The sequence below is a fragment of the Mobula hypostoma genome, chromosome 8, assembly GCF_963921235.1.
Source record: "Mobula hypostoma chromosome 8, sMobHyp1.1, whole genome shotgun sequence".
Taxonomy (NCBI): domain Eukaryota; kingdom Metazoa; phylum Chordata; class Chondrichthyes; order Myliobatiformes; family Myliobatidae; genus Mobula; species Mobula hypostoma.
The window spans coordinates 137,398,392-137,421,866 of NC_086104.1; the positions used below are offsets into that span (position 1 = coordinate 137,398,392).

General features: G+C 43.7%; 2 protein-coding genes across 6 annotated transcripts in view; one reads left to right on the plus strand and one right to left on the minus strand.

The window, feature by feature from the left end:
* LOC134350986 (leucine zipper putative tumor suppressor 1-like) overlaps positions 1-20,574 on the minus strand; it is an 84,116-nt gene extending 63,542 nt beyond the window's left edge. For 3 of the 4 annotated variants that reach the window (XM_063056932.1, XM_063056931.1, XM_063056933.1), the window contains exon 1: positions 20,309-20,574. The gene's annotated coding sequence lies outside the window, so the exon portion shown is untranslated. Of the gene's footprint in view, positions 1-8,042; positions 8,326-20,308 lie in introns of those variants that run through there. The other variant, XM_063056934.1, reaches the window with a different exon arrangement.
* Positions 20,575-20,812: 238 nt separating this feature from the next.
* Positions 20,813-23,475, plus strand: part of LOC134350988 (uncharacterized) — a 45,981-nt gene continuing 43,318 nt past the window's right edge. For both annotated transcript variants that reach the window (XR_010019038.1, XM_063056936.1), the window contains exon 1: positions 20,813-21,739. Coding sequence is in view for 1 of the 2 variants with exons in the window: in XM_063056936.1 (XP_062913006.1) it covers positions 21,311-21,739 (429 nt within the window). In the remaining variant the exon portion in view is untranslated. The remainder of the gene's footprint in view (positions 21,740-23,475) is intronic.

Here is a 23,475-nt window from a genome sequence, read left to right on the forward strand (position 1 = left end):
AACAAAGAGACTTCAGGGGTTCCATGGAAGGAGGAAGATGTGGGGATTAAGAAGGGAGCGGCCATGGAGGAAGCTAATTACAAGGATGAGCAGTTTGAGATGAGGTTTTGCTTAATCAGGAATGAGCATGGAGCAATGGGCATAGCTGGTGGATGAATGAATGAACAATCACATGTTTGGGCATGAGTAGGGGAGTTTTGGATGAGCTCATACTAAAGAAGTGGAAGGGAGGGAGAGCAGCCAGAAATCTTTGGAACTGTCATGCCTTTAGCTATTAGAGGCACAGCTGTCTAAGCTGAATTAATTGGCCAATATCTTTCAGACAAGTCTAACTCAATCCAATTACTTTCAAGAGTCACTTAGCCCATTAGCTCTGTCCTAACGATGGCACTTAATTTAACAAGAGTAAAAACAGACAGGATTTGCTAATTAAATGTTGTGTCACTGACGAAGTTTTGGTCTTCGCAGCAGTCCTGATGAAGGACTGTTACTAGACTTGATAGAAGTGACCAGTCAAAAGATAAATAACTTATAGTTTAGGATAAAGATTGGCTTGAATTGTTGAGGACAAAAGCTAATTCCTTGTGAATTTCCATGATGAAATTCTGTCTGTCCCCTGCCAAAAGATTTTGTCCTTTGGCAACATTGTTGGTGATTTTAAATTTTGCTTTTCAGGTAAGCACACTTCCTCTGATCTGTCTCAGTAAATAGTTTTACAGATGGATACCAGTTTTGTTTAATTATTGAAAAGCAGAATTCACAAAAAGCATAGACTGTTCCCAATCAACACACATCAAAGTTGCTGGTGAACGCAGCAGGCCAGGCAGCATCTGTAGGAAGAGGTGCAGTCGACATTTCAGGCCGAGACCCTTCGTCAGGACTAACAGAAGGAAGAGTGAGTAAGGGATTTGAAAGTTGGAGGGGGAGGGGGAGATCCAAAATGATAGTAGAAGACAGGAGGGGGAGGGTTAGAGCCAAGAGCTGGACAGGTGATAAGCAAAAGGGGATACGAGAGGATCATGGGACGGGAGGTGATCCTCTCGTATCCCCTTTTGCCTATCACCTGTCCAGCTCTTGGCTCTATCCCTCCCCCTCCTGTCTTCTCCTATCATTTTGGATCTCCCCCTCCCCCTCCCCCTCCAACTTTCAAATCTCTTACTCACTCTTCCTTCAGTTAGTCCTGACGAAGGGTCTCGGCCTGAAACGTCGACTGCACCTCTTCCTACAGATGCTGCCTGGCCTGCTGCGTTCACCAGCAACTTTGATGTGTGTTGCTTGAATTTCCAGCATCTGCAGAATTCCTGTTGACTGTTCCCAATATTGCATTGTTTTAAATGGGTCCCAGGATTATTTCCTTTCTGAAATTGTGTTGAAATCCACATAAGAAAATTATATACTGTAGGTGTAATTGAATTACTCCTGCAGAGATTGTATTCCTTTCTTGGAAGTTTATGTATGTAGTAGAGCCAGGCCTCTTCTGCACTTCCTCATGTGAACATCCTACCTTTTGGTCTTGTGAATAAAAAGAAAGTACAATGAGGGCACCAAATTAGTCCACATTCCAAGTGTGTGGGCAGAAGTTGGAAGCAAACTTGTATCTGATGGAATGTTTGATGTCATAGGCTGTTGAGCAGACTGAATAAAATAGGCTTCTATCCCATTGCAGAGAGCAGGTGAAGGAGGGACACACTTGTTCCAGTGCTTTTAACACCGCCCAAAGAGCTTTAATTCCAACAGGATTACTTATTCAATGAGCTACCCTCAGGTATAATGGGGTGAGCAGCTGCCTGCTCTATTATTTTGTTGGACAGTAAACAGAACGGCTAGGGTTGGTGGGGTAAGTTGTGAGACGAGCTGTTTGTGAGTGACTTCCAGAAATGCAAAGCAGGAAGTGAAAACTTTGAAAAGTTTCTCCCACAAACGCTGACCAGCGAAGTGATTGATTATATTTGAAGACAAGAAATTCTGCAAGGGCTGGAAATCCAGAGCAACAATCACAAAATCCAAGATGAACTCAGGCAGTATCTATGAAGAGGGATAAACAGCTGACATTTCAGGCTGAGAGCCTTCACCAAAAATTATTTTTTTTTGCAACACGCAAAATGCTGGGGGATCTCATTAGGCCAGGCAGCATCTTCGGAAACTAGTACAGTCAACGTTTCAGACTGCGACCGTTCGGCAGAACTCAGCCTGAAACATCGACTGTACAAGTTTCCATCAATGCTGCCTGGCCTGCTGAGTTTCTCAGGCATTTTGTGTGTGTTGCTTGGATTTCCATCGTCTACAGATTCTCTCTTGTTTATGTTTTTTTTGGTTGGGCAGACGAATTCACAGATGGGTAAGGGTATGGGCAAGGAAGGGTTATTTATTTATGGAGATAGGTCCTTCTGGCACTCCAAGACACACTGCCCAGCAATCCCTCAATTTAATTCTAGCCTAATCATGGAACAATTTACAAGGACTAATTAACCTACCAACCAACAGGTCTTTGGACTGTGGGAGGAAACTGGAGCACCCGGAGGAAACCCATGCAGTCACAGGGAGAACGTACAAACTCCTTACAGGCAGCGATGGGAACTGAACGCGGGTTGCCTGCACTGTAAAGCCAGACATCCCACCCCGCAAAAACTCATTTCAGGGAGGTAGCGCCATCAATTTGCGGGAGACTTCCAGGAGAGATGGGAGGTCTGCAATAGAGTAGCTCCTTAGCAGCTATCTTAAATAAGGTTAGCTATGCTAATGAATGAATGACACCTGTTAAACTCACCTCAACATGTCTTTTACAGTCTTAACCCACCATGGGCAATAGAAAAGTCATTGTTGCAAACAGTGCAGCGAGCAACACTGTCATTATTTTTGACCCCTATTAGGCAGCGGTACACTTTAGTGTAGTCTGGGGTGACATACGTTTTATATTTTTTTGGAATACTCTGCCATGGCGTGCTCTCTCGCTCGCTCTCAAAAAAATTGATTTCCATGATATTGTATATAATTTGCGGGCATCAGGGAGCCACTATTCATATGCGGGAGACTCCTGGAACTTCCGGGAGAGGTGGGATGTCTGTAAAGCGTTGTGCTAACCCCTAAGCTACCGTGGAACTGAAGTTGGGATTTGCCAGCACAGACTCATCTGCCTCTCCCCCACTTTCCAAAGGACTGAATCTGTTGGCTGGCATCCAATTGTCTATGCTCATACACTCTATTCACGCATTAGTTCATTCTGCTGTACAGCCAAGCTACAGAGAAGGCAGCAGTGGTACGTTGTAAACCTACTCTGCCTATGTACTGAAGGGACAGTGTGTGTAATGGAGGGATGCTTGGGTTCAGTCCCTCCACCCCGCTGTGCACCTATTAGTGCTGAGCTGGTGTACAGTAAATGGCAGTGGTCAAACAATAATTGAAGATGTCAACGTACAGAGGGATCTTGTGGCTTAAGTCCTTAGCTCCCTGATAGTGGCAACTCAAGTGGTAAAAACATACAATTTACTTGCCTTCATCCGTCAGGGCGTCGAGTCTGAAAATGGGGAAAATTGTGTTGTAGCTGTTTTAAAAATTTTAGTTAGACCCATCTAGGTGCAGTTCAGGCCACTGTATTACGGAAAGGTGTAAAGAGGGTGCTGAAGGTATTCACGAAGATGCTGACACAAACAATCTGCTCGAGGAACTCAGTGCGCCTGTAGATGCAGAGGAGGAATGGTCAATGTTCCAGGTGAGACCCTGCATCAGGACAGAGCTTAAAGTGCAAAGAGGTGAGGGGAGGAGTGAGGCAGGAGCTGGCGGGTGATAAGTGATCCCGATGAGGAGGGAGTTGAAGGGTAGCTGGAATCGGGAGGGACAGGGAGGGATGGAGTTGATGGGAGGAGTCAGGGCTGCAGATTATGGAGTCTGGTAAGGAAGGTGTTGTGGAATCAAATTAGGGAGCAGTGGTTGGAAAGGGAACTGCGGGGAGGGGGGAGCAGACAGGCAAGGTGACTGGGTAGAATGCGCAGGTGATAGCCAGACCAGGCAGGGAAGGGAGTGGCTTAGAAGCCAATGGAGTTCGATATGTAAAGAGGAGATATTTGTGTCAGAGAACCTGGGTGGATCAAGAGAAGAAAGAAAGGAACTCGGGGCGTGGGTTGTCTGAATTCAAAGTTTATGACATTGGGTCTTAGCATATTGTCTGGTTACTGCTTTGAGGAAGGTCACTTTTTTGCCCTCCTAATTTTTAGCTGTTTCTTGTATCCTCTGTAAAGCTCAAGGGACTCATTCAATACCTATTTCATTAGCTGACATGTACACTGCTCTGATCAAACTTTTGCAATCCTTCATTGCACTCGCAACACGCTGGGGAAACTCAGCAGGTCGGGCAGCATCCGTGGAAAAGATCAGTCAACGTTTCGGGCCGGAACCCTTCGTCAGGACTGTAGAGGGAGGGGGCAGGGGCCCTATAAAGAAGGTGGGGGGAGGGTGGGAAGGAGAAGGCTGGTAGGTTCCAGGTGAAAAACCAGTAAGGGGAAAGATAAAGGGGTGGGGGAGGGGATAGGCAGGAAAGGTGAAGAAGGAATAGGGGAAAACACAATGGGTAGTCGAAGGAGGTGGAACCATGAGGGAGGTGATAGGCAGCTGGGGGAGGGGGCAGAGTGACATAGGGATAGGGGAAGGGAGGGGGAGGGAATTACTGGAAGTTGGAGAATTCTATGGTCATACCAAGGGGCTGGAGACTACCTAGATGGTATATGAGGTGTTGCTCCTCCATCCTGAGTTTAGCCTCATCATGGCAGTAGAGGAGGCCATGTATGGACATATCTGAATGGGAAGCAGAGTTGAAGTGGGTGGCTACTGGGGGATCCTTTGTTAACCAAAGTTATCAAGTCTTATCACCTTTGCTCCCTAGCCTTACAGGGACATATTAACTCTGAACTCTTGCAATCCATCCTTGACAGCCTCCTTATTTTTCTTTTTTTTTGGGGGGAGGGGTGCTTTTCCCATCTATCAGCTGCTCCCAATCTACTTCCAGATCCATATTGTACTATTGAAATTCACGTCTCTCCCCCCCACCCCCCGCCAACCCACAGTTATGGCCCTATCTGAAGGGCCCACCATGTCCTTTACCCATGAATACCTCAAAGCTGACTGAATTATTGTCACTGTCCTCATATGGCTCCTGAACAGTCATTTCTAACACTCGCCCACTCTCATTCCCTAAGATAATGTCATGTACAGACGCCTCCCTTGAAGGGCTTGCTATGTGCTGCTTTTACAAAAACCACAATGTGCATTTTACAAATTCCACCCATCCTAAGCCCCTTATACTGAAGCCACACCAGTCGATATTGGGAAAGTTAAAATCCTTCACTGCTCTTCAACCCTTCTGCAATCTGTTACATTCTGGTTTTTCTAACTCCCACTGACTAATTTACCCCAAAAGTGATCACCTTTATTTCTTCAATTGATGTCAGAGTGAAGTGAGTTCAGAATTTATCATATTCTTGGGCATCTTGTCATTGGCAAATCTTCACTGGACACCTATCAAGGCGGTGTCTGTCATCTCTGTTTACTGATATCTAAACTGTTGGAACATCAACCTTTTGGCTGAAGGTCTCCATGGGGGTTTCAGCTCACTGTTACCTGTGAATGTCTTGTACTGATGGCAGCCAGTGGAGATGCCTTCTACCACTAAAGGGTCTGGTGTTCTCAAGTACAAGTTCAACCGCCCTACTTCAGCCCTAGAGCCCGAGATCCCTACATTCCATTTTGGTTCTTTTGCACATCCCTGGATTTTAATCCCTCTACCATCAGTGGTTGTGAATTCCCCACTTCCTGCTTTTCTCCTCCCTGAAATCTTCTTCTTTGGCCAAAGTTCTGGTATTAATTGCTCTGAAATATTTTGTAATTTCCTGATAAGATTTTGGACATTTTATCACATTAAAGATTATTGTCATTGATGGACATAACTCTGTGTCTCTCAAGGACTCCCTTCTCTTTGTGACTGACTCCAAACTTGCTCTTGAAGTCCATTCACTTTGATCTGCATCACCATCTTTAAAAGGAATATGGAATAAGTTGGTCCTATGGAATATTTTGAAATCAAACATTATGAAGTGTGTACTCTCTGACCTGTTGGTTAACATTGCCTGGACACTAAATAACTTCCCTTTGGATTGCCAACACATTTTTGACAGAAGTGATATTTGGCTCTGTTCCTGCCATGTGGTTGAGCTATTTCAGTCCTTCCATTGTGGCTCTTGAATGTTGCAAACCTTAACCTCGATTCTGGACTGTCACGTTACACTCCAGAGTTATTTTGGGTTTGGTGTAAGCTATCTCAGTGAATTTCTTCTGGAAGATGTGGGAGACACCCTCAAATGTTCACATGCTGCTCTTCCTCAAGGTAACCTTCCAATTCCAACTGTCATTTGGGAAAAGTTAAGAATTATTTTTTAAAATCCAGAATAAAATCTGAAACAATGATTGAACAAATCCATCCCCCCACCCCATTCCTCACTCTGACCTTTTACTACTTCTCACTTGCCCACCCCGTGTCCCCTTTTCCTTCCTATTCTCCTATGGTCCACTCTCCTCTCCTATTAGAATCCCTCCTCACCAGCTCATAACCTTTCCCACCCACCGGGCTTCATCTTTCACCTTTCACCTCGCCTCATTCCCCTCATTTCCCCCCCCCCCAAACACACACACCTTTTTATTCTGGCATCTTCCCCCTTCCTTCTAAGTCTTGAAGAATGGTCTCAGCCTGAAAAAAATTGACAATGTATTCATTTCCATAGACGCTGCCTGATCTGCTGAGTCCCTCCAGTATTGTGTGCGTTGCTCCAAATGACTGAAGTGTCACAATTGCATTTTTTATACTGTATGTTTAAATAGAAAAATGAAATGACTTTTCTATTTTCACTCTCCAGATACAATAAAAGGTCTTGGAGCTGACTGAGTTGTATTCCTGGAGAAATGGCCCTTTGCAGAGTTCATGGGCTTCACTGCCACTTGAAGGAGACTGTCCTTGCGATGTCTGTTAGAATTTGAACATGAAGGAATGTTCTCAGGGAAATATTTAGTCCTTGTAAACAGCCTGCCATAACACCTCTTCCTCCATGAATCACCCCACGATCTGAAGGTAGAATATTTCCCTTACTGTTCCTTAGGACAACCTAGACATGTTCCACCACCTCCCCCCCACTCACTGCAAGCCTACTGCTCTCATTCCTGTTTTCTTCCCTGTCCCACACTCCTTGAACTCCAGCTGATGTCCTGGCCCCTCGCCCACTGACCACCATGCCCTTGACTTAGCTGTTTCCCTCCTTCAGCTTTGCAGACCAGCTTGTCCAGAAGAACACCTCCCCTTGGTCCTCCCACACTGTCGGATCCTGCAGCAATGGTACTGGAACAAATATTCCCTCCACCCCACCCCACCCCACCTCAACCATTGCTCACCGCACCATTAACACATTGCTGGCCCACGGAATTTCAAACAGTTTCTGCCCAGATTCTGTCTGGGACGATGTGACCCACAGCCAACACCCTGTGGTGTTGGGTATCATCACTGACTTCTGCAGGCAGCTGCTGAAACGCTGAAACACAAGCTGGAACAAATTCTCTTTTTCTTCCCCCGATGTCCTGAAATAAACATCAAGTGGACAGCCCCGCTGTAACTCTGGCCGGCTCAGACAGATTTTTTTTTTGCAACTCAGTCAAACTTACCAGCTATCTCTGCCCTTTGAACTGAGTATCTAATGTGTGAAGCAATGTTTTTTTTTCTCACTCCCAGGTAGCCGTTTACATGTAAATCAACGAAGTTTGGTTTACATGTAAATCAACGAAGTTTGATCTAGTAAAGATACAAATGTCTTAAAGTCCAAGCAGAATTCCTGCTTGTCTTGTCTGAACCAGCAGAAGGTCCAACTAGTTAAATTAGAGAATACTGGAAACGCTCAGCAGGTTATACAGGATCTGTGGAGAGCACTAGGTTATGTTACTGTCCAGGCTCAGGAACAGTTATTACTCTTCAACCATCAAGCTCTTGAACCAGTGTAGATAACTTCACTCACCTCAACCTATAGACTCACTTTCAAGGACTTCACAACTCATATTTTCAATATAATTTATATTTGCACAGATTGGCTTTTGCACATTGATCCTTGTTCAGTCTTTGTATTTTTTTCATTCATTCTGTTCTACTGTGAATGCCTGCAAAAAATGAATCTCACAATAATATACGATGACATGTGTACTTTGATAATAAACATACTTTTTGAGCTTTGAACTTTGATAGTTCCTTTGTTTGAAAACTGGCTAATAAGTTATGTGGAGTCGTCTGTACCTTTGGCCAGACTGCTTTCTTAGTACATCTTCTTTCTCATATTCAGGGAAATAGCATAACTTGAGTGGATGACGGAGGGTGGGTGGGGCTTGGATGATGTCCTAAACTGTGCGCATTTCTAATGCTGAGTTGTATCCAGAGTAAAATGGCCAAGGGTTCCTCACCGTAGAGGTCCTTGTAAGTAGCTGTGCCCACTCAAGGGTGGGTTCACTCTGATGTTTATTTAAAAACAGGAGTAGCTACTCAAAGCTTCCCCTTGCATTCGATTATGGTCATGGCTAATCTACCCCAGGAATCAGCATCTTCTGCTGCAGTTCCCAACGACCCTGAAATCCAGGACCTTCCAAAAATGTACTTGCCTGCAGCAATGTTGCCTCCACAACCCTCTGGGGTAGAGAATTACCAGGGTTATTCAGTAATAACACTGATCTTTAATGGGTGCAAAGAGTATGAATAGTATCTAAGACCGGGTTTTCACTGTACAGGTTTCCCCCGCCATCCGAAGGTAGAGCGTTCATTAGCTATATTTAAAAGGGAGTTAGATAAGGCCCTTGTGGCTAAAGGGATCGGGGGTATGGAGAGAAGGCAGGTATAGGGTTCTGAGTTGGATGATCAGCCATGATCATACTGAATGGCAGTGCAGGCTCGAAGGGCTGAATGGCCTACTCCTGCACCTATTTTCTATGTTTCTATGTTCCTATGAAACAGTTCGTAAGCCGAAATGCCGTAGAGCGAAGAAGCAATTACCATTTATTTATATGGGAAAATTTGGTGAGCGTTCGCAGACCCAACAATAACCTACCAAATCATGCCAAATAACACACAAAACCTAAAATAACAGTAACATATAGTAAAAGCAGGAATGATATGATAAATACACAGCCTATATAAAATAGAAATACTTTTCCACAATCATTGCCGGCACTGTTCTCCGAAGCAAAAATCTCACGTAAGCACTCTGGGCAGAAAATCTCACACAAGGGCTATTGGCAAAAACACTCTCTCCAGTAACCTTTAAGCTATGAAGCTGCCAAATCATACCAAATAACACGTAAAAATACACAGCCGATATGAAGTAGAAATAATGAATGTACAGTGTAGTATCACTTACCGGAATTGGGAAAGCGCGGAGCACACGGATGATGGTGTGTTAGACTGAGTCGTCGGAGTTTGGCTGGTGCAGTGGCCCCCACCCTACGGGCCACCGACCGATACCAATCTGCGAAGCATGCAGGAATGCAGCGGTAGCCAGGAGGCACACAGCATATCGTTAAGAAAACAGCCAAAATAAACATAATTAATTAGGTGCCACCTGACACATAATTGTCGGCCCAGATCAGAGATGATGCAATCGGCACGTGTCGGGCGACACCTAATTAATTAGCATGTTTATTTTGGCTTTTTTCTTAAAGATGTGCTGTGTGCCTCCCGGCTACTGCTGCATTCTCCGTGAATCGGTATCTGTCCGTGGCCCAGGGGTTGGGGTGGTGGGACACTGGGGTGTCGTCTGTTTCCATTAGAGCAGGCAGCTCATCTTCTCCTATGACTGCCCGCCTCGATGGTGAAGGTCGAGGTTCGTCATCTGCTGTGGCTGATGTGGAAGGCTTACTTGACTGCTGAGCCTCGCGCATTTTTCTATCATACAGTTCTTTGTAAGCACTCAAACCGTCCTGCAAATATCCCCTAAACTGACGTACCCTTTCAAAATTGAAGTCGTACTTTATCATTGCAGCAAAAATCTCACGCAATTGCTTCACTTTCGCTACTATATTCAGTTTAGATAGTTATCCTTTCCTCTTACAATTGCATCATCTCTTCATCTATCAGTTCTTGGTCATAGGATGCCAAAACCTCTTCAACATCATCTTCGTCAGCTTCCACAAGCCAAACTCACATTGTCCTTACTTCGTTCACCACGATTGAAACACTTAATTATGTCTAGTTTTACGCTAAGTGTAACACCCTTACGAGCTCTTTTAGGCTTTTCCGATACCTTAGAACTTATCTTGCAAACGGCTGCTCACAGGCACGTGTTTAAGCAATGCCATTCGAATCCGGGGGAGAGCGGTTGCTCGGGGCGCGCACTGATTTTTTTTGTAACAGTGAAAACACCTTCTGAAAGCGAAAACAGGGTACTAATGTAGGTCTTTCATAACAGTGAGGTTTCGTAAAGCGAACGTTCGAAAAGCAGGGGACACCTGTATTTGGTTAAAGGCATCCCTTAGTCTTGCGAGACCATGGATCTGCACCTGGAAAGTCTTCACTCTCCAGGGCGCAGGCCTGGGCAAGGTTGTATGGAAGACCGGCAGTTGCCCATGCTGCAAGTCTCCCCTCTCCACGACACTGATGTGTCCAAGGGAAGGGCATTAGGACCCATACAGCTTGGTACCAGTGTCGTCGCAGAGCACTGTGTGGTTAAGTGCCTTGCTCAAGGACACAACACGCTGCCTCAGCCAAGGCTCGAACTAACGATCTTCAAATCTCTAGTTGAATGCCTTAAAAACTGGGCCACGTGCCCACACTGTATTTGGTATTGGTTTATTATTGTCACATGTATCAAGAGTTTGGCTACACATGTGATGGTCAGGTACTGAGAATATACATGTGAGATCTGCCTTCCCACAAACATTACTGATAGAAAGGTGACATTGGACGTCACTTCTGCCTAGCAGTGAGATCTTCATCCTGGGCTACCACAAGGGTCTAAGCTCGCCAACATGAGCAGTGGTTCACCTTTTATGCGGCGCCAGAGCATGACAAGGGTTGTCACCTTCAGTCAGCTCGAGTTCAGCCTGAACAACTGCATAAAACTGGAATGTCTCCAGTAGGAACTTGACCCAAAGCTGTGGTAAACTACGGGCAGTGAATTCTTAACAGGGCAAAGCACCAACAATGCCATTGAGGTAAATTACCTAGAGTAATCCTGACTATACCCAAACCTTGGGGTTTCTGGAATTGTCATGCATCAGGCCTGACATTTTGCAGGGAACTGAGCTTTTTGCCTCAGCACAAGTCGTTATGGAGTTACACATCATGGAAATTGGCCCTTCAACACATCACATCAACGCTGATCTTTTTGAACACTGCATCAGGTCTGCATCCTTCTACGCCTTGCTTATTCAATCATCTATCTAGATATATTTTAAACCTAGTGATTGTATTTGATTCTACCACCAGCTCTGGCAGCACAGTTCAAAAAACAACTTTTTAATTAAATATTTCTCTTTCAAAACTAGTTTATTTATACTTTGTACTTTATTGTCGCCAAACAATTGATACTAGAGCATACAATCATCACAGCGATATTTGATTCTGCTCTTCAAGCTCCCTGGATTACAAATCGATAGTAAATATTAAAAATTTAAATTATAAATCATAAATAGAAAATAGAAAAGGGAAAGTAAGGTAGTGCAAAAATACCGAGAGGCAGGTCCGGATATTTGGAGGGTACGGCCCAGATCTGGGTCAGGATCCGTTCAGCAGTCTTATCACAGTTGGAAAGAAGCTGTTCCCAAATCTGGCCGTACGAGTCTTCAAGCTCCTGAGCCTTCTCCCAGAGGGAAGAGGGACGAAAAGTGTGTTGGCTGGGTGGATCGTGTCCTTGATTATCCTGGCAGCACTGCTCCGACAGCGTGCAGTGTAAAGCGAGTCCACAGACGGAAGATTGGTTTGTGTGATCTGCTGCGCCGTGTTCACGATCTTCTGCAGCTTCTTTCGGTCTTGGACAGGACAACTTCCATACCAGTTGTGATGCACCCCAGAAGAATGTTTTCTACAGTGCATCTATAAAAATTAGTGAGGGTTTTAGGGGACAGGCCAAATTTCCTTATTTCCTGTTAAACCTACAGTATGCCCTCTTGTTTTTGATGCCTTTACCACAGGAAAACAAATCTGATTATCTACCTTTGTATATCTCTTTCACTCCAGGAAAAAAAACAGACCCAATCTTTCCAATCTCTCCTTATGACTCGTTCTCCTTTTATATCTACCCAGTTTTATCTTAACGGCTGATCAATTTTGTTTGTGTAACACAAGACTTCACTTCAGACAAATATTGTATTTATGAAAGGAATGATACAAACAGAAGTTAAAGCTTGTCCTCCAGCTGGTTTCCGTTGTAGTGCTGTACAGTGTTGTGTACAGACTGAGGGGCCAACAGCTCAAACCAGTTGCTTTCAAAGTAAATTTACTATCAAAGCACATGCATGTCACCATATACAACCCTGAGATCCATTTTCTTGCAGGTATTCACAGTAAGTACAAGAAACAGAATGGAATCAATTAAAGACCGCCCCCCAGTTGGGCACGAATGTGCAAAAGACAACAAACGGTGCAAATCCAAAAAAAAAGCAATAAATATCAACAACAAAAGACAGTCCTTGAAAGTAAGTCCACAGGATGTGGGAACGGTTCAGTGATGGGCTGAGTGAAGTTATCTGAAAGAGTTTTTCAAGTACTTACATGCGCAATACATAGGTGATATAATAGTTTATCGTGACCATGTAGTGCCCGTGCCTTGTAAAAGAAAGAAAAAATTTGACAAGTTTTAAACATGAGATTCTGCAGATGCTGGAAGTCGAAAGGAAAACACAAAATGCTGGAGGAATTTGATACAAAAACTGATACAGATTTTATAAGTTTAATCAAAGCAATCACCATTGTAACTGCACTGGCAACCTTTATTGAACTGAAGACTGAGGGAAATTGCCAGAGTTGTGACTTCTTTAGACTAATGCTGTCTTGGCTCTTCTCCGTCCTTTGGATGTAGTAATTGCAAGAGCAACATTCTCTACTTTGCTTTGGGTATCATGCGCTGGGATCTAGTAAACTAGATGAGCCTATTTGAAAACTTGCCAACTTTTCTGTTTGCTAAATTCTGATGTCCACAATTGCTTCAATATCCAATGTTCTTATCTCTGATCTGCATGGATGTCTTTATACAGAAATTTCATTATGAAACCGACTTTCTGGCACATCATAACCCTGAGTTTGTTTCAACTGCCTCTCTTGCACCTGTGCTTCCCATTGGACTGAACCCAACACTCTTTAATCACCTGTATATCTGCAATTCTGTCTGAGTGTTTTGTAGCTCAAATGCTCCAAGTGCTTTGTGTCAATACTTGCTCTTTACCAACTTGCTTCTTGTGTTGTCTTTTGCTGTGCACTTTCACCTTCCCCACTGAGCTTTCTGCAAAAGCAGATCGGAAAAGCATCCCGTGATATTTACCCTGTATTTATTATATTCATTGCAATCATACCAATCGCTCATCTCCACATTCCTGAGGTTGCCAAGCCCAAGAATGGCCAACTGTTACTGATCACGGATTTTGGAGTGGGCACCCTAGCAGGAACCAGTGAAACTTTACAACTACAAATATAACCACTGACTCCACCCCTGCCTGGACACAATCCATTCATCTGTGGTTTGTGTGTTATGCCCAAGCAATGGGCTTCTCAGTGTCTATGACATTTCACTGCTGAAGGTCAGTTTTACAATACAATTGGTGTTGGAATTTCCCAACAATTGCACATTGTTGCCTTGTCCTGCTCGCTGGTTATCCTCCTGTAGCCCATCCTTTCAGAGTTGAAGTGATATTGATACCATCATAAAGTCCACCAAAAAACCTCACTTGGACCAGATCTTTCCTGGAAACTATCAAGGCTCCAGAGTATTTTCCTATTTTCTGACTTTGCTCATAACTGACTGCAGATGATGCAAATTGACTTTCAAGTTCAAGTAAATCACTTTTGCTGAAGAAGTTCTTTGCATTTCCAAAGTGAAAGGTGCTGGAAGTGCACAGCAGGTCAGGCAGCATCTGTGAAGAGGAGAGCATCTAATATTTTTGGATCAAAACAAACTTCTGACAAAAGCCATGAAACATTAACTCAGTTTCTCTCCACAAATGCTGCCTGACTTTTTAGTATTATAAAGTTCAACGTTCAAATTTATTTTCAAAGTATGTATACCATATGAAGATGGCGGCGCAACACAGCACGTGCGGCCACTCCGAACTGATATCGTATTTGTTAAGTAGGGGCCGTGAACAATCCTGATTTGATGGAGGCAGACGTGAGAAGCACGGAGGAACATCTGGAGAAACTTCTGAAATGCCCGCTTCGCTGCCTCTGCTACTGTGCGATCGAGAATCTCCGGAGGGGAAGGCCCCAAATCCTCGGCTTTGCCTATTGCCGGGGCCTGGGTCGAAGCACTCGGCAGAGATGGTGCTCGGTGTCGGAGGGCTGGTTGGAGGCTCGAAGTTTTCGGATGGACTCAGAGTCAGTCGGCAAGTTTGCAGCGCTGGAAGCTCATGGCAGGGAGAGTTTCTCCCTTCAACCGTCTGCGTGAGATGGTGGGACTTCCGAGAGACTTCGAGATTTTTTTTTACTGTGCCCATGGTCTGTTCTTCATCAAATTATGGTATTGCTTTGCACTGTTGTAGCTATATGTTATAATTATGTGGTTTTTGTCAAGTTTTTTTTTGTCTTGGTTTGTCTTGTGTTCTGTGATATCATTCTGGAGGAACAAATTTTATCATTTCTTAATGCATGCATTACTAAATGACAATGAAAGAGGACTGTGTGTCCTCATAATCTAATCTAATCTAATATACAACCTTGAGATTTAAAGCAAAGAAACACGATAGAGTTCACGAAAAGCCACTCACAAAGACTGTCAAACGTCCAATGCGCAAAAGAGGACAAATTGTGTAAATAGTTTTTTTTAAAAAAAGTAAATATATAATACTTAGAACATGAGCTGCAGAGTCCCCAAAAGTGAGTCTACAGCTGTGGAGTTAGACTTGGTTGCATATTTTTTTCTTCACATCTTTGTTTGCATCTTTCTCCTTCAGCAGGCCAACCGGTACCCAATGGCCTCCCTTAGAAGGCAGCACTACCGCTTATGATGTTCCCATTGTTCTCTCCTCTCCTCCCGGTTTTCTTTATCCTAATGATAGATTTTGAATTTATCCTACTTCTGATGCAAGGACATTTGACCTAAAGCATGAAAGCACTGACCTGTACACAGATGCTGCCTAATCTGATTACTTCCGGTAGGGTTTTATTTTGCGTTTTGAATATCAGCCATGTTTTGCTTTGCTTGAGATTAGACTGCTCTTAAATTACAAAGGTTTTACTTCTCTGAAGTCAGAACATCAGCCCAAGTACAGGCATCATGCTGGACTCTTACCACAGTTGCCTGTGATATTGCTGCTGATGGCTACTCCATAAGGTAGTCTAAGCCACAATACAAACCAGCGTGGTAGTTGATCATTGGTAGCTTTTGCTATCTTTACCTGCGCTTGCTGTATATGTATGAGGCAGTACTGCATTTAACACTTTGACCCCACGTGATAAAGCAGCTTGAGGAAGAGGGTACAGTTCATTGTCCACGGCTCAGATGAAGCCAATGTAATGTCCATAAGGTTGTGCTACTCTATCTGCTTTGGGCTTCAGAGAAAGTGTCACCCGATCAATTTTTGTGCTGTTCACAGCAACTTATGATTTTTTTTTTGGCTTTTTGTCCACCTGTAGCTTCATGCATTTTCTGCTCTAGGTTTCTGTTTATTCACTTTGATGTACATGAGCTTTGTGCCCCTCACTATCAGCGCACAAATCCTGAAACATCCAATCCCTTCAAAAACGTTTCTACATGCTTTTTTTTCCCCCTAATCTATCTGCAAATCCCTTCTGGGCAGAAGTTTGCTTATGCAATCAGTTACTACAATTGATAGCTTGGCCACCACTTATTGTGGAAGACAACACATTCCCTTAGTCTTAATATCTTCAAAATTCATCCAAAACACATTTGCAATGCACTGTGCCCGTAAGTTCTCATGACATCAACTTGGTTGTTAACTTTACCTTAAACATTGGGTGCAATTTCTGTGTGATTCTTGTATTCCTCAACCATTTTATTATACAGACTTCCCTTTTTGAGTCTTTACTAGACAAACTGCTTGGCTGTCTCTGTTCTGGTTTACAATCTTCACTTCAATCTCACGAACTGACCTTTTTACAATGAGTGCATTTTAACTGTCCTGGACTGACACTTGATTCCCATCACAGTGACAGCTTTAACAACCAATGTTGCTCACTGTTGGACCTCCTGCCATAGGTCCTACCATTTGTCCATTTATCTTGTCAATACATGCTATGCCAGCTAGAAGTCTTTGGTATTCTTGAAAATACTTCTTAGCTTGCATTATCATTGGATTCTACACATCTAATTATTTGGACAGAATGTATTGATCAGCTGCTCTGTGCTCAAAGTTTCCTACAGTCCATGATCCAAGAGCACATTGAAGTTACAATACTGCACCTCTCTTTAGGAACAATGTATAGGAACAATGCCAAGGACAGGAAACTCTGGCAAGCCGTCATCTGAGAAGGAACAGCAACTTTTGAAGCCAACAGATGTGCAGAATTAGAAGAAAAGAGAAGAAAATGGAAAGAGAGGCAGCAACAACCAAAGCCTGATCTGCCATCTGAAACTACCTGTCCTGAATGTGGAAGAACTTTCAAAGTCAAGATTGGACTCATAAGCCACTTGAGAGCCCATAAGTAGACCAGCAGAACAAAGACCATCATCCTCAACCTCGAGGGATACCCACGACGACGATAGGAACAGTTGGCCAATGTTTTCTTCTGACCTCTGGTTACAGGTTCTAAACCTACAATCTCTGGCTGACACTGGGCTGAAATGGTTGTGCAATCTGTCCATTAATGTTAATTGAGACATCAAATGTTCTATGGAGCAAAAATGAGTTTTTCAATTAATTATGTATCTGACCCTGTTGCCAACAATATGACCTCTTGCCTTTCTGCATGAATACAATCTAATTTTATTTTGCCTTTCCTCTCTACTTCCATTTTATTTACTTTAGAGAACATGGAGTTCCTTCTGCACAAGAACTGCAAAGCTCCAATGCTGTTGTAACCACGGAGGTTCCAAAACTGACAGCTTGTCTGAGCTGCAATTCTCCAGGCATATCTTCTGTTCCCAAACAATTTGAATGGATCCCACACAAAGACTGGTAGGGCCCTAAGGTGCATTGAGGAACTGGAAATTCCAAGGAATCCTGAAGGTAGCCATAAGGTAGTGAAGGTGGTGTTTGGGCTGCTTGACTTCATTAGTCAAACAATAATGTAAGAGCAGGGTGACTATCCTTTTATAGAATGATAGTTATAGCCAGAAGTGGATTATTGTGTGCAGTTCTGGTCACCACGAATGGCCGAATGCCCTGTTTTCTGTGCTGTAGTCTTCTATGGTTCTACGCTATAGAAAGTACAGGACTCCACTAGAGAGTGTACAGAGGAGATTTGCCAACTAGTTGCCTGAAATGGAGCATTTGGCTTGAGGAGAGACTGTGTTTGGAAGAGACAAAGGGGGAGTCTGATGGAAGAATACAAAACTGAGGCACACAGAAGGCAGGAAGTACACAGGGGTTCCCAATATTTTTAATGCCATGGAGCCTCACCATTAGCAGAGGGGTACGTGGAGCCCAGGTTGGGAACACCAGCTCTACCAGGCGGGAGGAGAAGATGGCGACGCGCCTGCGTGTGTGCAGCCCTCCGGTGAAAAATGATATCGTATCTGTTAAATAGGGGCCGTGGACAATTCTGATTTGATGGAGAATGGATGTGAAAGCACAGAGGAACATCTGGAGAAATTTCTGAAACGCCCATTCGCTACTGTCGTTACTGTGTGGTTGGGAATCTTTCAGAAGGTAGGCCTCAAAATCCCTGGCCTTGCCTGCTTTTGGTGACCGAGAAGGAGGTCGAATCGTTCCGACAGAGGTGGTGCTCAGTACTCGGTGTCAGAGAGCTGATCAGAGCTCGAAGTTTTCAGATGACTCAGAGTCGGATTGTGGTCGGCATGGCAGGGAGAGTTTTTCTTCCTTCTCCCGTCTGCGTGAGATGTGGGACATTTGAGAAACTTTGAACTTTACTGTGCTCATGGACTTCTTCATCAAGTTATGGTATTGTTGCACTGTTTGTAACTATAGTTATAATTATGTGGTTTTGTCAGTTTTTTCAGTCTTGGTCTGTCCTGTGTTTTGTGATATCACACCGGAGGAAATATTGTATCATTTCTTAATGCATGCATTACTAAATGACAATAAAAGAGGACCGTGTGTCTTCATAATCTAAGAGATGCATACAAAAAAGACATGGGTTTGGTGGGGGGGATAAATAGTAAATTTACATCAGTTTGGGACAAAAGGTTCTGAGGGAACGTGGAAAAAATGTTTCACTGAGTGTTTAGAATCTGGAACACACTGCCTGATCGGATTGTGGAATTGGGTGACTGCTTGGTAGTTGTCTGAGTGCTCGAATTAACATAATAAAAGACTACAGACCAAGTGCTGATAAATGGGGGTTAGTATTGATAAGGAAAGATGCTCAATAAGGACACGGTGGCTTGAAGAGCTTGTTTCTGGACAATGAACCTCTGAGTTTGTGATCAATCATTCGGTTCTTGGATTGGTCCTACCAGCACTGGGACCCGTTCTCTCTGACCTCGACAGCTAAGGTACTTCCGAGAGACAGGATTTTTTTCATCTGCATTCAAGGGGAAATGAATTCTCCTGCAATTTCTTTGCTGCAAAAACAGTACCTGGGAGTATACAAGCTGATGCGCACACATGGAACACAGCATAAGTCTCATTTATTCATAGGTCCCTCTCCAGCTGCTACATGAACAACACAGACAATGATATTTTGACAGAGTAGCACATTTACCTGCACCATAGTTTTTTTTTGGTTCCTTGCAGTCTGAGATTATAGCATGCACTATTTGAAAATGAAAGAGTTAGATAGGGCAAGATTCCAACAACTGCTCTTGCCTTTGACTTGCCTGCATTATCCACTTAAATTCAGATTAGTTTCAAGCCTGCTCCTGCATGGTAGTGTGAACCACTTCGGCAGTTGAAAGTGAAAAGATTGCAGGTACTCCTTTGTCTGGGCAATACAAAATTGGAATGGGTTTCTTGCAACACATCTGACCCACAACTGACATATCAGGAATGCATCAACACATTTTGAAATGCTGTCTGTTATAGGGAGGCAGTATTCAACTGTAAAATCTGACTAAAATCTCTCCATAGAAGGGCAAAGAAATCCCAAACCAGAGCAAAGAATTGTTTTTGCAAATGTGTCACCCCTTGTAATTGGACTATAATTTTCAAAGTTCAAAGTAAATTTATTATCAAAGTACATATATGTCATCATATACTACCTCATTTTCTTGCTGGTTGCAGTTTGGTTCCAATGAAGCTAAATAATAACTTGGTGTATTTCATTCATTCTCACCTTTCCATTAGGCACTTAAATTTAAGATGTTTAACTCGCAAATAAACTTAAAAAAACAAAAGTTATCTCTCAATGTTTGGGAATGAATTGACATTTTAAAGCTACGTGTTATTTACCAAGTTTTGCAACAGAGAGCTCTAACTAAACCACTAAAAGTATACTGATCCAAAGTCAAACAAAGTGAATGAGTGACGGGTGCAAAAGCTGGGACAGGCACCATACACAAACACACCAGCCCCGCTGTAACAGCACACAACAAGAATAACACAATAGCGTCAAACCAAGCAGAGGGGAGCAAAGCTGTTCAGCTGTGCATTAAAGAATAAAATCATAAACTTTTGTTACAGCGCAGGCCATTCTACCCTGCGAATCCATACTGGACCTCTCGGTGCCGTTTCACTGCTGGTCTGGATTTCCCTCGTCTCCCCTTTAGAAAGCCATCCTTTCTCCCACACCATTTGGCAGCGGGTTCCGAAGCTGTCATACACTGGTGCATTTTCTCCCCTGCTGTTCACTGACATAAACATAATTCTCAACTTTTCACCAAGAATACATCCACGTGCAAAATTCTCGGCGCATTCCTTGTGCAGCTGAGGAAAGGATTGGATGCCCCATCCCAGCACCTCTGGGAGGGCAGAGGGCGACAGCGACATTTACAAACGGCAGCGTACATTGCCATACCTTTTTTTTCCACAGTCCTCTTGTGGTTAACCCCTTCTCCAAGTGTAAAATTTGCCGAATTCTTCAATTCACCGCATGGATCACGTCACCCTATCGCACCTTGTTCAGAATTAAACCTCTCGCATCATCTTCCATTGTTACTGTTGGTCAACATCTTGTCACAGTGAGGTAAAGTTGTTGTTTTACCCGTCTGACTTGAACTGCGTTTGCCGGCGCTCCGTCTGCCTCGCTGCCTGTTCTCTGAGATTTCCATCTCCTGGGGACACAAGCCAGCCCTGCGCAGACACACGGGCTGCCTGACAGGTTCACGGCTGCCCAGCCACTTCCCCACCCCTTCTCATTACACATTCAGTCCCGCAGAAACACGGCATTGATTGGCTCTGGGAGTTAGCAGAGGCTTTCTCAGTTAAAAGGACAATTTCTCCGTCCTTGCACCGAACGAACCTATCCAGAAAAAAAAGCATTTACAAGCGCGGGCCAAATTCTTCTGCAGACAGGCATTCCCCCAGTTCTGCCTTTGGTTTTGTCCCAATTTCTGCCTTAAAAGTTTTTTTAAAAAGTGATGTGCCTGTCTGACTCTGAGCGGCTGTTCCAAGTAATAATTAAACAGGTTTAACTTTCTACAACGTGTTCCTCGGATAATCCCAAACACCAAATTGTCTGCTGTTGGATTATAGAGGAAGGAGGTACTCATTTGTGAACGGCAAACTCCCATTAACACCAACGTAGTGACGGAAACTTGTTGGTCCCGCTGGCGTTCTGTCGTTAAAGCTTAAATCCAGGGTTCACGGGTGAGGCTGGGATGTGCGGCAGATTCGGGAGAGCGGTGGCGGAGTCGAGTCTGTCATTTTTGCCTAACCTCGCAGTGCCTTTTAAATTTCCCCACTCGCCTCCCATATCCTAAACCGTCAGGTCCAGTGTAATGACAGACACCAAACTGGAATGCAAAGGGAAGAAAAAAGTTTTTAGGTTTATATTTCTGAGTTATTTACCCCAGTTTTAATGTCTCTGAATGTGCGCGGCTTCACTGAATTTAGCCTTGCTCGCTACTCCCAGATTTGCCTGGTTTTTAGGACAGAAGTTCAGCATAGTTTAGCTTTCGCTGTCTGTCCTGAGGAGCAAGGCCAATTCTGTGTCCGATCGAGAATTGTAAACTCGTTACTGTACAAGACGATGCCGTTCAGCCCAAAGGCTCCATGTTGGCTCTTTACATTAAAAATAAATTATATTCATTCAAAATATATTTGGGTAACACAAAGCACAGGTCCTTCTTCTGAACAAAAGAAATTCTGCAGATACTGGAAATCTAGAGCAACGCGCTCAAAATACTGGCGGTACTCAGCAGATCGGGGAAAACGAACTGTGGACATTTTGGGCCAAGATCCTTCATCAGGACTGGAAAAAGAATGGGACAGATGCCAGTATAAGAAGGTGAGGGGAAAATTCCCTATTCTGGTTGACCATTTACCCTTCTCTTCTCTTCACCTGTCTATCACTTTCCGTTGGTTCCCTTACCCCTTCCCGTTCTTGTAAGGTCCAGTATCCTTTCCTGGCAGATTCCTTCTTTGGCCCTTTACATCTTCCTCCTTTCACCTCCCAGCTTTTTACATCATCCCCTCCACCTATGCAACTTCCCCCTCACCTGGTCTCATCCATCATTTGCCAGTGTGAACTCCTTCCCCTTCCCCCAGCTCCTCCTGGCCTCTGCTCCCTTCCTTTCCAGTCCTGACGAAGGGCCCCGGCCCGAAACGCCGACTCTTTATTCCCCTCCATAGATGCTGCCTGACCCGAGTACTTCCAGCATTTTGTGTGTCTTTCTTACATCATCAATGAATACAATCCCGGTGGTGTCCAAACAGGGCATGCTCTTACAGAGCACCAAAATCTCTTGTGTTCTCTTTAAACAAGTCATGCTAGAAGTGTTCACAACTGGTTGGAGGGCCCCCGGGCTTCTGCATTTAAAAAGTACGAACAAGAAGTACAAAACAATATGTTGCTTCCTGTACATTCATAGCATTGTTCCGTCTATCCATTCATTGTGTCTGTACAGTGGTAGTATTATCAGGTTAATACATTCTTCTTACAGAGCATCATGTGGTCTCTTTGAGCAATACCTCAAGCATTGTGAGGCAATTACACAGGGACCCAGCCCCTCAGTGTCTGCTGGTGGCCGGGCCTCAGACTGTAGTCCTTCTCCACATAGCAGCAAGCTTCATTTGATGTTTTATATTCGGTCTGTTTTTTTTTCCACTTATTTTTCGCTGTTTGCACAATTTGTTCTTTTTTTTTGCATGTTGGGTGTTGGATGTTTTCTTTGAATGGCTTCCATGGTGTTTCTTTGTTTCAATGCCTCTGTTGTACTGGACGGCCACGTTTCAGGCGGAACTAAGTGCATGCTTCACTGAGCTGGTTATCTTCCAGCAGCAGATGTTTGTCTTGGAACTTTTTTAAAACTTTCAAGAATAAACTACTCATAAAAATATGTGCAAGAAATAAAATGCAAGCAATTCTTGACCGTCTTTACATTCAAAGTATATGTGTTTCTGGTTTCTGTTTACCCCTTTTTATTGCTGTTTTGTGCAATTTTGATCAGGATCCCCGTGGCCTGCAGTCAATAAACAACACAGTGCTAAACTGAACTGAACGGAACTAAACTGAACATTGCTAGACTGTTTCAAGGACTCTGCCGTTTGATGTTTTATGTTCTGTGTGTGTTTTTTTTTCCACTTTTTGCTGTTTGCACAACTTCCTCTTTTTTTTATCTTTGAGTGTTGGATGTTGTCTTTGAATGCTTTCCATGATGTTTCTTTGTTTCATGGCTGTCTCCAGGACGATGAATGTCAGGGTTGTATACTGCATACATACATTGAATAAATGTACTTTGAGGTGCCTGCAAGAAAGCTGGTCTCTCTCTCTCTCTCTCTCTCTCTCCCTGTTGTTAAAATCAAATTAAGATAAGCAATGTAGCAGATATTAAACTGATAGGAGCAGCCATTTTTAAATTTCAATGGTGGGGAGGCTGTGTTGGATATCATCTAAATGTATGGTGACCCTTGCAGGGCTGCCCCCACCATATCCTTGCGTGTGTTGATTGTTAATTCAAACAACATATTTTGCTATATATTTCAGTGTAAGTGTGATTAGCAAACATGAATCTTACTCCCTGA